The sequence below is a fragment of the Alligator mississippiensis genome, chromosome 1, assembly GCF_030867095.1.
Source record: "Alligator mississippiensis isolate rAllMis1 chromosome 1, rAllMis1, whole genome shotgun sequence".
NCBI classification, from domain to species: Eukaryota; Metazoa; Chordata; order Crocodylia; family Alligatoridae; genus Alligator; species Alligator mississippiensis.
The window spans coordinates 232,889,267-232,908,546 of NC_081824.1; the positions used below are offsets into that span (position 1 = coordinate 232,889,267).

General features: G+C 47.7%; 1 protein-coding gene across 1 annotated transcript; it reads left to right on the top strand.

The window, feature by feature from the left end:
• Positions 1-2,910: 2,910 nt before the first annotated feature.
• On the top strand, positions 2,911-18,668 carry LOC109281291 (C-type lectin domain family 7 member A). The gene is made up of 9 exons (XM_019480052.2): positions 2,911-2,997; positions 4,736-4,863; positions 5,625-5,708; positions 7,290-7,412; positions 9,374-9,472; positions 14,197-14,319; positions 15,712-15,854; positions 16,272-16,414; positions 17,869-18,668. Exons 3-9 carry the CDS (start codon positions 5,636-5,638, stop codon positions 18,017-18,019), a joined length of 855 nt encoding a protein of 284 aa, XP_019335597.2. The 5' UTR covers positions 2,911-2,997; positions 4,736-4,863; positions 5,625-5,635; the 3' UTR covers positions 18,020-18,668.
• Positions 18,669-19,280: the final 612 nt, after the last annotated feature.

Here is a 19,280-nt window from a genome sequence, read left to right on the forward strand (position 1 = left end):
CTTTCTAAAAGACAAGCAGGTGTGTGTTCCTGGGATCTTGCCTTTCACCTTCCGGCATCAGGGCATGGGCTTTCAAACCAGCCCAAGGGAACGAGGCCCACAGATGCTACTGGAAGGCTGTTCAATTGAGTGTCCCTTACAGTCCATAAAAGACCCTTCCTGAGAGCTCTAAAATACTGTTCTGGAATCAAACAGAGCTTGATTCACAGAGAAGCACCCATGTTTCACACACTTGCATGCAGCTTCTTCACCATTGTCACTATTCCTCTGGTCTATGCAGAAAGACCATCCTGGCCCACCCCTTGGCTGTCACTGACCCAGTCCAGGTCCCATCTCTTTGCTTGCTGTGTGCAGGATCGCGACATCTCAGAGTAGCAGCCAGGGCTTCCTCCTACAAAGGGTGCCCACAGCACAGAGAGCCCATCTGGGAGGATCGTGTTTGGTCAGGCATTAATCAAAGTGGAAATCAAGGTCAAAACCAAGTGCCAGTCCTAGTCTAGGTTAGCAAGCCAAGGGCTGAGATGAGATTGAGGTCAAAGCAAGGTGTTGATCCAGGTTGGGACATGCAAGGAAGAACAGGAGCAATTGGGAACAGGATCAAGCAGGAAGAGATAGGAGGTTCCAAACTAAAGGTTCAAGCATGGAGACAGTTTTAGGATTGCCAAGTAGGCCAGGGGCCCAGAAATGTGGTCTGTTTCCCAGACAGCTCTCTGGTGGGAGAGGGGGTGTAAGAATCCTAGATAAGGGCCTGTCCTTTCCTCACACCCCAACCCAGCCTTCCCCAAAGTAGGGGTCACATGGCCATACCTCACATGACCATCCCCAAAGGCAAGGTGCAACAAGGGCCCAGGAACTACCAATGTCTCTTCTGGCCAGGCACAGGGGCTGTCACAGAGAGAGAGGGCTTGTTTGGCACAAGCGTTAGGGCCCCTAGGAAGAGCTGAACTGGCACAGACCAGGGCCCTGGAAAGGACCCCAGGAAAGGGAGAATGGCACTCTGGAGTGGCTAGGGTGGCACATCCCTAGGACTGGCACTGGCTGAGCAGGACGGAAGAGTGCACCTTCAGCTTGAGAGAGACCCTAAGGTATTCTTGTTACATTGGACGTGGGAGCCAGAACACCTGGGCTGTTTCAGGATGGGTGACAAGCAGTGATCAGAAATATTAAACCAAAACTGAGAATTTGTGGAGATCTCTGACCAGCTTTGGAGCAGTCAAAAAGTTTGCTACCATATCCCTTATGTATCAACAGCCTCTAAAAGAAAACATTCTTCTGCTGCCATAAAAACAACTGGAAGAGATGGAAAAAATCCCTACCATGCTACTGTGCAGGTTTTAACACCTAAGGCAGAGATGTGTTGCGATGTGAGACTAGTTCAGAGATTCAGGAGAGACAGAGGAAGTAGGACCTATGTTAGTGATGTAGTCAGGTATGTGATAGTGAGGGATGAACAGCTGAAAGAGTTCACATAACCACAGACAGGGAGGAGCTGAAATAGGCAGATGGATGGGAGATGACGAGGGACAAACTGAGATGGGTGGATGGATGCAAATATAGTTCGATATAGGCTGACACATAGTGACTGACAAGTGATTTCTGCCAATTTATGGAAATTAAGTTGGAGCCTTTGTGAGACTAGCACGTGCCTGTGAGAGACTCCCCATCTCCCTCCAATCCCAGGGTACTTTTGTGTCAGTCCCCTCTTTGTCTGTCCACAGCAGGAAGCCAGGACCCCTCAGATGGAGCTTCAAGAACTGCCCTTGTATAGGACTTCTCATTCTCCAATGTCCAGGGCCCCCTTGACCAGCTGCAGCATAACCCACCTCAGGGTCTAGCCCACCCTGACCTGTTGCTAGGGGTGTCTGTGTCCCTGGTCACAGTGGTTTGGAGCTTTGAACACAACACTCACCAAGGTTCCTTGTAACATTGTGACATCAGAGCCCCTCATAGTCCACTCTCAGGCTCTCTCTCCAGTTTATATGCATTTTGCCATCTCAGCACAGGTCTCAGAAAGGGGAAGTCAGGCTGAAGCTGGCATGTGCTTTGTTGGTGTGAAGTGCTGAGCGGCACTGCAGTGAATAGAAATCAGGGTGTGGAGCAGAAACCAGGGCAGATGGATGTAGCAGATAGAGACAAGCTCACGGTTTGGTGGCTGAAGGTGCTGAGCTGTATCAGGCCTCAGGGAGATAATAACTCTTGGGAATCTGGAGAAGAGTCCTTCCAAGGGAGTGCTAGGGGGCAAGGAAGGTAAGAGGCCCTAACTGAAGAAGCCAGCCCAGTATAAGGCCATGCAGAGAGAGAAGGTGCGTGTGGGCTGTCACGGCTGCATGCTGCACATGTTGAGTGGCCAAACTGGGTTGAAAATCCCAAGATGTAAACATACCAGAAACATTGGATCTGATGTTTCTGTTGTTTTGGTGCCTTCTGGGTCAAGATATCAACTCACCTGTACGCCTCCCAGTGTCAAAATCCATGTTCTGCTGAGGGACGACTGATCCTCTTACCCACTCCCACAGCTCCAGGAGCTGGGCCTTGAAGGGAGAATCGTGTATGGCTGGACTCTGCTGGTGTCTCCAGTAATGAGGACTAAAAATGCTGTAAGGAGTGTGTTGGAAACCCTGTCACTTGGCAAAAAAAATTTATCCCACAGAAAGGCTTTAGGATGATCTGGTTGGGGCCAGTGGTTGTGCTGTGCAGAGGTTCAGTATCTCAGCATCCCTATGCAGGCTTTGCAGTGAGCACCTCAGGCCGGAAACATTCTGATACTGTAAAAATAAAAGCCCTGCTCTGTAACAGACTTAGGGAAGGAGAGCGTTTCAAATGAGCAGAGACAGTGTTTCCTGTGGGGTCACAGATGGAGCCCCAACCAGCCAATCAGCACTATGCTCTTTCTTTTCACAGGGACACAAACAACGGGAGCAGGCCAGATGCCCCTTCTCTTCTTCCAGCTCAGAGCTCCACCACCCTCCGCTTGTGAACGGTGAAGAACAAGACAAGGTATGGGGCCCAGCTGCTTTGTATGGAAGCACTAGGAGGGGTCCTGGGTGGTGGTTCATCTCTTCCAGAAAGTGACTGATCCGATTACACCTCCTGCTTTAGACTGCAGTGCCCAAGGAGGAAAACTGGGTGATTTGGGAAAACACAAGGTGGGGCAGGGCATGATTTTGGGAACCAAGGGAAAATGCTAGTCTATGTATTTTCAGTGAGTGCATGGATGGGAAGGCCATGGGGTGCGGAAATGTCTGTCAGGGGCAGGGTGTAGGAAGCCTGCACCTGGACAGAGTGGTTAACTAGGGTCGAAGTAAATGGTTATCTTTTGGCAAGGAGGAGAGATCACAGACCACAGACCACAGTATAGACTTAGCCCAGGGTGGGGTGTGGTGCCCTTTCACAGGGATGAGACACAAAATGGGAGATGGACAAAGATTGTGATCTGGAAGTAATTCATGTCCCCAAGGGGCAACAGGACTCAGATTCTTGCACTTAAGCAGAATGGGCGAGACCTCGTGCTGGTGTCAGAGGTCCTTGGGCTCCAGTGGAAGGATGCTGACTGTCTCCAGCACAGGATCTGTCCTGGTTGTATGAAAGAGCCCTGGCCCCGACCAGCCAGAGCAACCTTGGGCAAGTGCATTCTCTCTGTATGCTGCCACAGTGATTGCTCCCTCTTAACTGGTACAAGCCAGCTGGAGTTTCAGAGTGGTTAACTGAATTACAATGGTCCTCCATATTCTCCATGAACTAATGCCTATAGAAAAAGGAACCATATTCAGCTCAAACCACAAATGATAACTGCATCCTTAAAGGCCAGTGCAGAAGAGCCTAGCAGCTCAGTGATCAGTTCTCGCGGCGTTAAACATTGGATCCAGACAGTAGCGGTGGATGCATCTACATGTGCACTTTACCATGGTGTTGACTAATTAGCTCAACAGTAAATTTCCACTGTCTACAGTAGACTGCTGGTATTATAGTACAGTAAATGATTTAACTCTGCTGTAACACACTTGTGACAGGGACTGGCTGGAGCACCAGGTGCTAAAGTGCAGGGGGTGGTCTGCCACCTAACCGCACGCTGTAGCACCCTCACGCCAGGCAGCTTCTCCAGAGCACAATGAAGTGCACTGGAATTTATCACATCACATACATTTCACATGTAGATGCACCCAGTATGTTGTAACAATTCTGGAAGACAATGAATAGGCTGATATGAAAAGTCATGAGTTGAACTGTGGAAGAGAGTTTTGCTTTCAAAATAATATTTCAACAGGAAAAATGTGGTTTTGGTTCCAAAAATAGGTTGGAAATGAGGTGGGTTCTCTCAGTACCTCCCCTTCCTGCCTCCCCCTGCCCTGTCTTGTGCAGTGCTGTTCTTTTTCAGAACTGACACTAAACAGTCACATTTTCTCACAGAAACTTTTATTTACTTATTTATTTTGGTGCACAAATTGTTGAACTATTGTCTCGAATCCAGGTAAAGCAGCTGACACCCCTATTGCAAAGGGTGCCTAACAGTTCCCATGAAAAGGCCCTGTTTTCGTTTATTTTATAGCTCTGCTAATGAATGAAACAGGGGTTTTCAGCACAAAAAGGTCACTTTGGTGTTTGAGGCAGCTGGGTGCTGCCTTGGAGAACTGGATTCTACCCCTGCCTTTGCCACAGAGACCTTGGGTGATGCTGGGCATGTCATAATCCAGGCCTTCCTTACTCACTGCCCCTCCATGTGTGTTCCTTCCTGTAGGACTGCCTTTTTTGAGAGCCTGGTGTCTGATCTGCAGAGGTGCTGAGCACTTGAGACTGCCTCTGAGGGCAGTGGGAGCCAGCCTTCAAACTGACTAAGTTCTACAAAGAGGGAAGTGCTCTGCAAAGGTACACCCCAGCCACTTTGGATTGCACACCTAGGATTACTTCACCATTTCCCTAATTTAGCTTTTATCTCTGTATCTCAGTTTTCTATGTAGCAAATGCATGAAATATGCTGAGAGTTGTGAAGATAAATTCACTAACATCTATAAAGTGGAAGGGGACAGATCCAGAAAGGGATCTCGGGTGCCTCACTCTGAAATATCCCAAATAGCCCTTTGGATTTGGCCTAAGGTACTGCAATTTGCCCATGAGCAAATAATGAATTCTATACTCCAGACAGGATTTCAGTAGTGTGAAACAGTTAGAACATGGGACCACACATTGTACTATGACCATAACATGTCACAGTGACACATTCACATACGCCAAGAACTGTCTGAATACATTGTTATTTGGTGAACACCATCTATGCTGTGCACTGAAACAGGCTGGAGCCTGTAGTGGAGGAGAGAAAAGTATGTGTTGCTGTAATTAGTGATTGCATTAGGACGTGTTTCCATAGAAGAGCTGAGCTGATTTAAAGTTGTGTAGGTGATTGTAAGTCTGGTGTCTTGTGAATTCTTGAGTGACTTTGCAACTGTTACCTTTCCTGAATGTGGATTTTTCTTTTAATGTGGTTACCAAGTATAACGTGTAGAAAGCTCAGCCCCATCTAGAGTTACTTCAAAGGATCAAGCTATTTATGAAACTCATCACTTCCTCAGTGAGCATCATCCAACTGACTCAACTTTCAGAAACCCAGTCTATAATTTCTCTCTCCCTAGCACCACTGGACATGACTGAGTATGTGATAATCCACTCGAACCTGAAATATGATCAGCCTAGAAGGCAAAAACCTGGAGACCAAGGTACAGCATGGAATCAAATATCACTCCAAAAATGATAGCATTATCAAAATAGAAATTCAAAATCATTTTTATAAGCATTAGCTATCATCATGAAATAAACTCTGTTTCCAAAAAAAGGAGAAGCCCTCTAAGACATTTGACTAAAGCCCTTCTGCAAGCTGTTTAAAATGTTCTCAATCTTCAGCTTTTGAACCTTGGAAACCCCTATGCATTTTTCTGTTTGCTTGCTTTGATACCCAGAAAGTCCTCTAGTATGTCATCCAGCATTTCTGGACTTATAATGCATGAACTCATTCGTGTTTTATCCCTTTAAGTATCACATCAGCCACTCCTCTCTCATTAAAAATAGTCCAACAACAATGAACAGGGAATGATGGCTCCTTTGGCCTCTGGCCAACATTCAGAATTCATATTTCTGAGGAGTTTAGTTTTTTTATCTTTTCCATGTCTCTTGCATCAACACATGTGTCTTCTTCTGAGGAAGGTAGTAATTTTTAGAGCAAAACAGTCCTTCTAGACCTTGCTGCAGTCTGCTCTCTGCTTCTAAGAAAGTTGCCTGCAGGAATCTGGCCCTGGTAAATGACAGAGGTGAACCTGATAGCTCTGTGTGCTTAATGGCAGGCCTTGAATGTTTGAGGTTTTCTCTTCAAAAGCTTTTCACCAGTCATTTCTAAAGGTTTATTGTTGGTGTCTGCATTTGATTGTCAGGAGCTAGTCTAAGAGCCCCACTGAGTGGGAACTTGAGTCATTGGGTGGGAAGGGAGCTCAAAGGACACCTTCCCCAACCATCTCCTGTTAATGCACCTGAAATCCTGAGTAGCACAAGGCAAGGGACACCTGTATTCCTGCCAAGCACTATGGAGGACCCAAGGCATTACACAGCTCATGGTGCCCTCCTCCTTCTCCCTTCAGGCCTTATTTCTCTCATGGGCAGCTGAGAGCCTGGGCCTTCATCCCTTTGTTTCCCCTGACTAGGAAAAAGCGTCCATCACTTCTGTACACGCCCAGTCTGGCTTTGACAATTACCTGGTGGGTTACTTCCTGCTCAATCCAGCACCTCAGTACTGAAGGCATTTCCCTGGGTACAATGATGGCTGGCGTTACAATTGCATATAATGCTGAGGCTTAAAGATGTAGAATGCAGGATTTGTCCATTCGATTGGTGGAAGAAAATAGCAGCAGCAAATATCCAAACTATTGTTTTGTTTGATCAGTGTTTGAACAGCTCTCAATTCTTCATTCATATTCCCTAGCAATGATCACAAGACCAAGTGACTTAACAGCATCTTTGTATATGGCACTGCCAATAACCTATTCACTGGGATTTTCTCTTCATTGAGCCCTAAATTGTCTTCCATCTCCCCTTATCTGAGATGTAATATTTCTGGGGATGCCTCTTGCATGTGCCTGAGCTGTTACAGCTGTTTCCTGTTTCCCTTTTGAAAGACTTTCAGAAATCTTATCTTCCCTCATGGAATAGTAGACAAGCCCTGCTATTACACAGGCCTCGTCCACAGCTATATTGTTCTGTCAGCCCCTGTAAAGCCAAGTCTTTCCTCTGTGTTCCCATTATCTCACCAGTCAGACGGGAGGAAATGAGAAGTTACTGTGAGAACCTGCTTGAACAGCAGAGCAGCACAACAGCTCAGCTGACAGATCGCAGAGGGGCTCAGGGCAGCCCAGACCCACGGAGGAACAATAAAGGTAACATTGTCAAGGTTTCACAGAAGCACTTGGCTTTCACATGTCTCCATTACCACCATATACACAAAAAACATGTCACACCCAGGCTGTGCACTATGTACTGAATTCACCTGCTGCACAACACCTCCCCCATGGGGCTTTTCACTTGAGTCATCCTGTCGCACAGTGCAGCCCTGCAGCTTGTAACCAGCATTTTATTGTTCCTTTACCGTCCATAATATATGTCTCCTAAGTGTGTTCTGTTTATGCTCCTTCTCTCAGAGCATTGGGTTGTTCAGCTTTTCTGTCCAACCAATGAGTCAAAGAACCTTTGATTTTAAAGGAAATCTGAGCTTGTTCTCAGGTAACTACCAAATTGCACATCAAGAATGACGGCGGGGAGGGGCAGGGAGGGACAGAGTGCTGCCACCCACCACGATGCACCACCATCACATGCCAGGAAGCTTGCATGTACAGCTGCCACCACCACCCATTGCCATGCACTGCCACTGCTCCACTTCCGGCCACGCACCATCCCCCCCACCGCTCCATGTTCAGCCCCGCACCCCTCAACCCCATGCTGCCATCCACCTCTCTACGCTCTCACTGCTCCACATCCAGCCACATCCCACTCCCTCCTCCCCCCACTCCACAGACACCTGGCTTGCCTCACCTGGTCCGCTGGAGCAGACCTTCTCCAGGATGCAGAGCAACGGCACCCCCCCTGCTCTGATGCTGCTCCTTGTCCAGCTGCACACACCCCCACTCCATGTCAGCCCCCCCCTCTTCCCCACCGCTTCAATTTAGGGAGAATTAAACCCCCGTTTTGTCTACAAGTGCTTTAAGGTGGCAGATGGAAGGCAAGGCAGTTAAATGCCATAATTTACTTGTGCCCCCTAATGTCATGATCCAATGTTAATCACTAGAGTTACTATTAGTAGTGATTTAAATACAGAAAGCTGCAGTTGGAAGAACTGCTACAATATACACTACCAAGTATTTGAAAAACAGAGTGAGGTAGTTTTCTCCTAGAAACATTCAGTTAAATGCCAAAACTCACTTTAATTTGAACATATTTCAACTCTTTTTTTGGTCCTTTCCCCCCAATATTCAGGCATAATGGCATGAGTACTTATGAAAAGCAAACTGGCAGCTTATACATGTAATGGAAAGTCAGTTGTGGATGACCTACTTGACTGTAATAAAGTTTACATTGTCCTCGGTATTTGCATGTCACCTGATCTAAGAGTAGAAACAACAGACAAAAAGAGCACATTTAGAATATTTACAGCAGCTGGCCTGCCCTGCAAATGGAGAGTTATTCGTTCCAGAACTTGCAGATGATGAATAGCGATGACACCCTAGCATTGTCCAGCATGCTCACAAAAAGTGTAGACAAGCAGATGAAGGTCCTGAGCAGATGCAGGTCTTTGATACACTCTTCTCCTCCTCTGGATCCCTGTACATGTTGTTAGTTCACTTGTTGCTGCTTTTGCATGATCTATTTCCATGACTGCAAACACAAGATACACTTTGAATATTTTTTGCAAAAGAGGTCTGTTATTTTTTAGACACTTTCCCAAGGACAGGGCCCTGGGCCTGGTCCACCTAGGAGCAGCAATGGACATCTCTTTCACATATTGCTTTTTCCCCTGCACCTCATTCACTGTTTTTCAGCAAGTGCAACTGTTTCTAGCTTAGCCTGACGAAGGGTTTTTGAACCCGAAAGCTTGCTTAATAACTATTCTCCAACTATTTGGGTTGGTCTAATAAAAGATATCAAATTCACCCAAGGAACCTTGTCTGCCTATGTCCTTAGACCAACACAGCTACAACCTAAACCACTGTTTCTAGGAGACATTTTTAAAGATGACCACACAAGCCTCCTCCTTCTTTCCCTTACCAAGTTTTTTCATGTGTGATGTGGGGCATTCTGTGTTTGACTGATGTCAATACTTGCATTATTTGTATTTCTTTACCAGATCCTTCAGCTACTCCTCTTAGATGGAAGCTTGCCACCATTGTTCTTGGGATTCTCTGCCTGATGCTATTGATAGCAACAGGAGTTTTGGGTTACAATGGTAAGTTCATAGAAACTGCTATGGATCTGATAGGAGTCTGTTCAAAGTTTTTGAGGGCAGGCAATGTTTTCCAATAGCTCTAGGAAGAGGCTAACATGACATTAATTGCAGTGTATCACTCAAAAACTAGATGTCTCTTTCCACCATGTGCAGTATTAGTCAGAGTGTAGCACCTGGTAAAGGAGTGAGACAAAGCTGAAACATGAGCTGGTTGGACTTTTGTTGTTGTTGAATTGTTTACTACATGTCCCTGTAGTGGCTTTCCTTAGAATTACCTTCCTGTTTTGGATGAACAGTGACCCCATGACTCACTGGACACCAGAACACACGAGGACATTGGGTATCATAATCCAGGGTCATGACCCTGCAAGTCTTCCCCTTAACGTAAGGGAATTGGGTGCATGAAAGAAAATCTTGGCTTATGAGTGTGACAATGAAAAACCCCCATACTGAGCCAATACAAAAGGGGAAGTAGAAAGGAAAATAGTCAAGGAGCTGGTTTCCATATATTAGCACAAGACTAGCACAGATAGTGTAGACCATCTCCCCACATGCCCTGATGTAACAATTCCCCTGTAAATTTAATAGATTTCACAGACATTAGGGCTAAAAGGGACCTTGGAGGATCATTGAGTCCAGCCCCCTGCCAAAAGGGCAGGAAGTCAGCTGGGGTCACAGAATCCCAGCAAGATAAGCATCCAGTTTGCTCTTGAAGGTGTTCAATGTAGGTGCTTGAACCACCTCCGGTGGTAGGCTGTTCCAGACCTTGGGGGCTCGGACAGTAAATAAATTCTTCCTTATGTCCAGCCTGAAACGGTCTTGTAGTAGTTTATGACCGTTTGACCTAGTCGTCATCCCTTGGGGCACTCTGGTGAACAAACGTTCCCCCAGATACTGGTGGTCACCCCTGATAAACTTATAGGTGGCCATCAGACCACCCCTGAGCCTGCGCTTTTCCAGGGTAAAGAGCCCCAGGGCTCTCAGCCTGTCATCGTAGGGTCTGCTTCCCTGACCTCTGATCATGCGCATGGCTCTTCTCTGGACTCTCTCAAGCTTCTCCACATCCTTTTTGAATTGTGGAGCCCAAAACTAGATGCAGTACTCCAGCTGCAGCCTCACCAAGGACGAGTACAAGGGGAGAATGACGTCCCAGGATTTGCTTGAGAAGCATCTATGGATGCAAGCCAGTGTTTTGGTCGCTTTACTAGCCGCAGCATCGCATTGCAGGCTCACGTTCATCTTGTGATCAATGATGACCCCCAAGTCTCTTTCTTCCATAGTGCTAGCCAGCGTAGCACTGCTGAGCCTATAAGGATGCTGTGGGTTTTTCTTCCCAAGGTGGAGAACCTTGCATTTGTCGGCGTTGAACACCATCAGATTTTCATCCGTCCACTTGCTGAGCCTGTCCAGGTCAGCCTGGATCACCTGCCTGTCTTCTGGTGTGGATGCTTTGCCCCAAAGTTTGGTATCATCGGCAAACTTGGCCAGTCCGCTTCTGACTCCAGTGTCCACATCATTAATGAAGATGTTGAACAATATGGATCCAAGGACAGAGCCTTGGGGGACCCCACTGGTCACAGGACACCATGATGAGTGACTTCCATCAATTACTACCCTCTGGGTCCGACCACAGAGCCAATTTTCCAGGCAGTGGATCGTGGTGGACCCGAGGCGACAATTGGCCAGTTTTGCCAAGAGGTGATCATGGGATACCAGATCAAAGACTTTTTTGAAGTCAAGATATATGACATCAATCTCTTGTCCCTTGTCCGGGTGATAGGTCACCTGGTCGTAGAAGGAAATGAGATTGGTCAAACAAGACCTACCCACGACAAACCCGTGCTGGCTATCCCTTAAGATGTTGGCGTAGGCCAGTCCATTAAGGATGGCCTCTTTAATAAACTTTTCTAAGATCTTCCCCGGGATAGAAGTCAGGCTGATGGGCCTATAGTTAGCCGGATCCACTTTCCTCCCTTTCTTGAAGATAAGCACTACATTGGCCTTCTTCCAGTCTTCGGACACTACACCAGAGTGCCAAGAGTTTTCAAAGATCCATGCTAGAGGCTGGGCTATGATGCTCGCCAGCTCCTTAAGTACCCTGGGGTGAAGATTGTCAGGGCCGGCTGACTTGAAGGTATCCAGCTTCTCAAGATGTTCCTTCATGAGGTCAGCAAAATTGAATCAGTTCAGTTCTGGCCTGTCAGACCATTGGGGCATCCATCCACTGTGCAATGTGTGTGGTCTCCTGGACACCTGGCGATTTTGTTTTTAGGCTACTGGAGCTTGCTAGGGATTGAATTTCACTCCTGCACAAAAAGACTGTGTGTTTGGAACTGTGGTATTGGAAATATTTTCAAACCAAATCAGGGGAAGAAAAGCCCAGACCTGGATATTTCTTACAGAAATGAAATTCGTCAGCATCTCGTTTTAATGCTTGGAAGATCTGGGAGCCCTGGGTATGTGGCAAGCTCCTAAAGATGCCATGGAAGAGCCTGGAAGCCTTTACAGACATGATTGCACTATTTCCACCAGGTGGGCATGGAAGGAGTCAGCAAGCCTTGGCCACCCCTTAGGCCTCCATATTTGCAGGTTCTCCATATGAAGCGCCTGATAAGCAGGTGGGATGGTGAGCTAGAAGGGCACCTGGGGGTTTCCATTGCAAACTTCTCTGTCGTCCATGAGAAGTTTAGTCCCAATGGAATGGTTTGTGCTCACTTGTGAGAACTCAACTTTTTTTTTTTAATGGAAATTTTTTTTCCCTTAGGAAGTTTCTAACTGTTCTAACCATAAATTGTGTCACTCTTACTGTGGCTTTGTGTCACCACAATACAGAGACCATCTGTAGAAATGATTCCCAATATGTCCATATTGTGAAAAGATAATTGATGTACCTGAGGTGTATCCAGGGGGTTGAGAGGGCAGCTGCAGAGAAAATGGACTTCAAGGTCTGTCCTAAACATGTTGGCCCTTTTTTTTTGTTGTTTTTTTTTTGTTTGTTTGTTTTTTTGGAGGGGGGGAGGAGGGAGTAGTAGGGGGGGACGACTCTGATGTGGAAGTCACTTCATTGGGCCCAGAGCACAAAAATCCCCTCACACCTCAGGTGGAGACTCTCCCACAACTGATGGTATCTTCTTAAATCCAAAGCCCAGTAGCTTCATGGGAACTGCTTGATGCAGTGTTTAAGTTCCATTACTATTGCAGCCTGTGCTGGGTCATGCTTGATAGTGACAATGACGCTTTTGTCTGAAAAACACTGAGGTCACAGTTCCGTTATGGTTTTCGCTGCTGGTTGCTTCAGCCCCTTTAGTTGATTATATGCAATGTGTGTTGTCTCCCGTACACCTGGCTATTTCTGTTATAAGATACTAGAGCTTCTGCACACATGGATAATTCTGCACTAGACCCTCAGATTACTGTGAATGGGCCTAGCTCTAGTGAACTCCCTACAGCTAGGTTCATCAACACAGCAGAAAATTGGCCTGCAGGCCTGAAGACTGTTTAGAAAATAGAAAATGTTTTCATACATTCAAAGCGCTGTTACTCATGGACAAATCTGTGTTGTTCTGTGCCCTGAAAATACAATTTTAGTCATATTTTTTTGTTAAGCAGAATGTCAGTCTGGCACATCACCACCTGTGGGTTGCTTCCTTAAGCGAGCACTGGTTTGGAAATACAAGCTTGTGCTGTGGTGTAGACCTCTGCCGTGGTCAGGCATGATGATCTGAAAGCTCCTTGGAGCTGTGTGGAGATGATCTCAGCAGATATGTGCTAGTTGGGACAGGTACTCTGGACATTTTGCTCTGTGATCACTCAGGAAGTGTCTGTCACCCAAGGTAGGTTGAGCTAGGATTTCAGTTAGGTTGAGCCTGGATTTCAGTTTCGCAAAAAAAATAAATAAATTACAAATAGTAAGCGTTGTTAACCCCAGATGGGAGCACAGAGACTTAACCTGGATATTTCTTGCCAAAATGCAATCCCCAGCTTTCTGTTTGGGGGCTTGGAAGCCACTGGAGGCCCAGCTCCAAGGCTGACATGCAAGGAAGCCATCATGGAACCCCGACTCCTTTGCCTCCCTCCAGGTGGACGTGCTAGGAGCTGGGGAGCCTGAGCCATTCCTTAAGCTCCTCGCAGATAACAGGGAGGTGAGTGGGCAGGTGATCAGTGGCAACATGTAGGGGGTGCACAGGGGTACACATGCACCCCCTGAGAGCACCACTGCACCAGTGCACTCTCTGATGAGCCACGCTCACCACTTAGGCATTGGTCAGAGGGGGCAGGCGGGAGCGCTGGTACCCCTCCTGCAAGTGCCGGCTGATCACTCCAGCTACTCCCAGAAGTAGCCACAGCCACTCCTGGAAGTGGCTTCAGTGACCTGCTATGGGGGACCACCCCACCCCGGGCAGTAAGATGGGCCACAGGGGAATTCCCCCCTCCCCCCCCACGGGCAGCGAGCTGGCAGGGAGAGCCATGCCAGTTTCCATTGCAAATCTGACCCAGTTCCATGGCACATATTGTTGAAACAGCTGCTTCTGCACAGGGCCTCAATTCTGAAAAATATTTTTTTGCAATAAGTAAAAGTGTTCCACCAGAAAATGCCCAGCAGCTGTAACTTCAAAACCTATTGATGCACTGGGGGGGTTGGGTCACTACAAAAGAGATCAGGTCTGTGAAACTTCACTACAGCCTGTATGTACAGGCACTGATGTGCTCTTCTGATGTTTAAGAGGTTCAGCTGGGCAGAGAGCAGGACAGCCTTGTGAAGCAAGTGGAGCATCTCACCTCTGAGCTGATGTCCTGCCAAACACCTATCCTGCCTGTAACTACAATGGAGAAGCCCAAGGACACAGGTAAATCGTAGGCTGGAACCTGGTGACTCCACAGGGCAGGTCCAGTCACATACGTGAGGCTGTCCTGGAACTACAGAGTGTATTTCCCTCTCCCAGAGATGTATTGGCTTTGGCTGAGGGATATCTTTGGAAACGCTGTCATGAGGTCCTGTTTGTTGGGAGTTCTGGAGAATGGGGAGATCCTCCCTCCCCATACCTCCCACCAAAAAGCACTCTGCTTTCTTCCCATCCCCTGCCTGGCAGGGAGTGAAAATCTTTGGAAAGTAAATGATTTTGGTTCCCTGGTATGAGGTTCATTTAAGATGCTGAGGAAAACAGATGCAAAGTATGAAAACATGTTCACACACAGAAAAGATTGAGTAACCCAAACACAAAAAAGTTGGTTTTGGGAGCTCATAAAAGAAATCAAGATTTTGCCTTTCATCTGAAGTCAGGACATGAGAAACTTTGGACCTCTCAAAACTTTTCAGTGGTGTCGAAAAAAACATTTCCTCCAGTAGTCGTTACTGCCCGTGTCTGGTTCTGGGACTTGCCTCTGTCACAATGAGTCTGGGTGGCCTTGCTTCTTGCTCACCTCCCCCTGCTGGGAACAAACCCTTATTCCTTGACCCAACTGGGGTTCAGGAGGTTGGTTTGGCCTCAAAGAAGGTGGCAGTGACTGTCTGGCCTATCACTCCCATGTAGCCTGGCAAGCCAGCAACTCTTCTTTTCTGCATAGTCACAGCTGCCAGCCTTTGAGGAAAAACACCCATCATCTTTGTTCCTGACTGTGGTATCCCCAGAATGAGAGTGATGGGGAATGGGGTGAGCTGATCAGTGATGTGTACTTGCTCCAGAAGGGGAAGTGTCTAGCACAGTGGATTACAAACAAGGGCAGGTCCTTTTGCTGTAAAGATTTTTTTTTCAGAATTGTGCCTGTTCCTCAGACTTCTAGACGGGAAATCTTCTGAACTCTCAGGACCTGTCAGGGGAGGGAAAACCAAATCTTTCCTCCAGGGCTCATTACTGTCCCCATCCTGTTCCATGACTTGCAGCTGTTGGACAGGGCCTAGTGCTCCTGCCTCTTCACCACCATGACCTCCTGGAATAAGCCTCAGTTCCTCAACTCAGGTGGGGCTCAAGATGTTGGTCTGGCCTCAGCTAAAATGGTAGAGGCTGTCGGGACCATGCCTCAACCAGACAGCTGTGGAAGCGAGTCCCTGCCATTGTCTACATTGAAGCAGCTACTCTGGGAGGAGAAGACCCATCCTCCTTCAGGTGTATGTGGCAGAAGCTGCCACCCTCTCCTCCCCACACACACACTGTAGGGCCCATGAGCCACAAGCAGTGAAGGTGGAGGAACACAGAAATGGGGAACGTGATGAGCTGATACATGGTCTGTTTTTGTTCCAGGGAAGAAGTGTCCAGGGCTGTGGACTGCCCGCCAGGAAAGGTCCTACCTGTTTTCTCCTGAAAAAGGAACTTGGGAGCAGTGTAATTCCTCCTGCATTTCTCAATCTGCCTTGCTGCTCATGATAGAGAGTAAAGAAGAGCAGGTGTGTGCATTTCTTGTAATATATCAGTACAATGTGACCATTTGAATGAAGCCAGGAAGGAGCCAAGCTCTAGGGCTGCACTTTCTGGCACAGCTTCACAGTTTCTGGGCTGGAGGTGTGGGGGGATGGCATGGATAGGGGGTTGATATATATGCACACATGCATTCTATTGTATTTCCAGACTACTGTGTGCATAGGCTTAGCCATGTGTCTGATCTTACAGTGTTACCTGAAGTATGTTTGAGAACTCACCTGGTTGGACTGGCACTGGCTCTTATGCAGGTGTAGGCTACCTAGTTTTCTTCAAGGGAAGGATCTCTGCACTAGGGCTTCTGGTAATACCATAACACTTTGCTGGTGCTCTCCACGTGGCTGAGAGAGCTCACTTCCATTCCATCTGATCTTATTGCATTGCAGGGCTTCATAACTGCAAGGTCTTTTGAATATGCTGAAGATCGTGGAAGCAGTGCATACTACTACCCGTTCTGGATTGGATTGTCGTTTGACTCCAATAAGAGGATGTGGGTCTGGACAGATGATTCAGCTCTCTCCTCTGGCCTGTAAGTCTGTGTCAGTAGGGCAGTGGTTCCCAAACCTTTGACACCTGGAGTACCTATTTTTTCTAAATTAAAATTGGCAGCACACTTCACTCTTACACCCAATAAGATCTGTGTATGTGTCTGTATGTATGTACATTTTGTGTATAAAGCTCAGATTCAAAACATATAACAGATGCCATTCCCCTGCCAAGTAAATCACACAAGTGCTGAGAGGAACTGTTTAAAAAAAATGACCTGTTCATCTCTTTACCATTGTCTGCCCCCTGCTGACCCCTGGTATGTACCTCAGGGAGTAAATCTGCAAGATCTTACATACCAGGGATCACCCCTGTGTCATGTGGCACCTTCTGCTGGCCCCAGCAGCACTGGAGGGGTGGAGGGGATGACCTGTTCTGCAAAATATCTGCCTGCCCTCTTAACTGCGGAAAATACCACTGCTCCTAATATGGCGGGGGCATGGAAGCGGGCACACGGGCTGCCTGATGGTGTGGAGGGGTTGGAGAAGGCAGCAGCAGCAGTGGCAGTCCCTGGCAGAGCAGCTGAAGGCACCAGTCATGTACCTCTCCTCAGCTCTGTGCTAAAGTGCAGCACTTGCACCCACATGTAATTCCCCCTGGAACCTTGAGGATCTGGCACTATCAGATGGCAGTGGCGGGCTGGTGCCACTAGTTCAGTGTTGTATCTCAAAGACCCCCAAATGCCACTGCCTCTGTACAGGCTCCCCACACCCTGGTTGTGACTAGTGACCATGTCCAGCAGGGCTGGAATAGCATCATGACACTTCATCACTGCCCTCAAACAGCTTTTCTTTCCTGAAAACTGTCCACTTTATTGCAATTTCCCATGTCTCTTGCAGACCAATATACCATAATACGGGGTAGCCATTTAATATGGCTCTTGAGATGGTAGTGTTAGATCATAGATGTGGGTGGTGGGTTAGTGGGGACAGGGAAGTTTGCTGCATCACAGGTGCATGACATGTTGAAGAGTCATATTGAACATGAATCTATCGCATGGACACCGCCTGAGCTTATGTGATCTGTGAGTTGTATGGGAAACCGGGGCCTCTTCTTTCACCCACTTTGGGAATAGAGATCTCTCTGGGTCAGCATGTAGGCACAGGATAGGGAGGAAAGAAAAGATTTAGCAAATTTGATTCCAGGAGCAAATTCTGGAGCACTGAAGTTGTTCTCACATGAAGTGGGTTGAGGAATCAAACTGGATCCCACCATGCCTTATAAATGTGCCATGAGAGTGAAGGGGTCTTCTGCTAGCTGTTTGCCATCCAACCAATTACAAGCTTGAGCTACAAAGCATCTCCGACTTTCCTGTTGCCATGGCTTGAACATCCCCTGAGGTCACTGCTGTAAATCAGGGACAACTCCTAGCTCTGTGTTCTGACACAGGAGGTCAGAAGAATAGACCTGACTGTAGCTTGTGGTTTTCCCTTCCAGGTTTGTGCTCTCAGACCCCAGTCCTCATAATTATGATGGTGGAGCTTGTGCATATTTGCAAGGTGATAAAGTGAAACCTGGAGGCTGTGGAGAAACTCGTTTCTGCATTTGTGAGAAGAAGAAGAAAGCACAAGGAAAAAAAAAAACTTGATTGACCCACCAGACAAACGGCGCGGTAGGGGCTGGTCAAGGAGATCACTGCACCTGAAAGAGGAGCGTGGAGCTTGGGAATGGAAATGGATCCAACAGCAGAAATCTCTGGATACTGTGCTGCTGTTTGCAGGGAGGACAGCATTATCCTAAACTTCATCCTGGGGCAGTGCAACTGCCAATCTAGGACTGGCTGTGAAGCCACATAGACAATGGAAAACCTCACCTCTTCTGTCATCTTTTCCAGTTCATGCCTGTGCTAGCTGACAGCAATCTCTCTCCCCCACAGCCAAGCTGCATCTGTAAGCAGTGAGGGGACCCTCCTGCCTTCATTACATCCTTGTATCTTCTTTTCTTGATGCTGATGGGCTTTCATGGTAACTTGGCAACCCCTCAGGCAAACAGGAAGTTCCAGGATCTAACGGTGTGTACAGCTGTGCAGGGCATCATAGGCCTATGGAAATCAGACACCCTTTATCTCCCAATGACTGCTCATGCCCAGGCACAGTTGCCCCCTGTTGTGTACAAGTCAGCCTCTGGCCCTGCCCAACAGCAGGAGCCCTAAAGTCTGGGGTTTCCACCACTACCCTGGGAATGATCCGTGTCCTCTATCTGCTATGGAAATGTCACCTTGGTTCTAAAAATAAACCATCTCCCACCACTTGCATTTCACTATGCTTGATTAATGCCATGGGTGTGGTCTTTCAGGAATGGTTGTGCATGCCTTTGTGGTCTCTTTGGGGCTCTCAGGGGGAGGTCCATACCCTGAAATGGCCTATTGGGTGTCACCAGGCTGGAAGTGTCACTGGAAAGTGGGTGGGTGGCTCAGTATCAGGTGTCCTCCTGCAGGTGCCAGCCATGGTCCCTTCACTGTCACCCTTTTCTCCCCATTTAGGGCTGGGGAAATGACTGTTGCAGAGCCAGTAGCAATGATCAGGTCTTCTGGGTGGCAGCACCTTGATCCCATGTGCTGTGCAGCACCTGAGTGGGGCAAAGGGAATTCCTGATGAGCCCTGAACATAGGGTACAAAAAGGAGAATCCCTCCCTGAACAGAGCAGATGGATCCCAGTCAGACTCTGTCCCTCTCCTCCATCCTCCAGTGCAATATTGGTGCTCAGGATGCGGCTGGTCATGCTGCTAGCGATGCTGCTGTTGTGTCTCTTTGGAGGGTGAAAGGAGGATGAAGAGAGATGGAACCTCTTTCCACAGATCCTTTCAGCCCCCAGCAGTGCTGAGCTGGAGGACAAGACCTGAGAATATT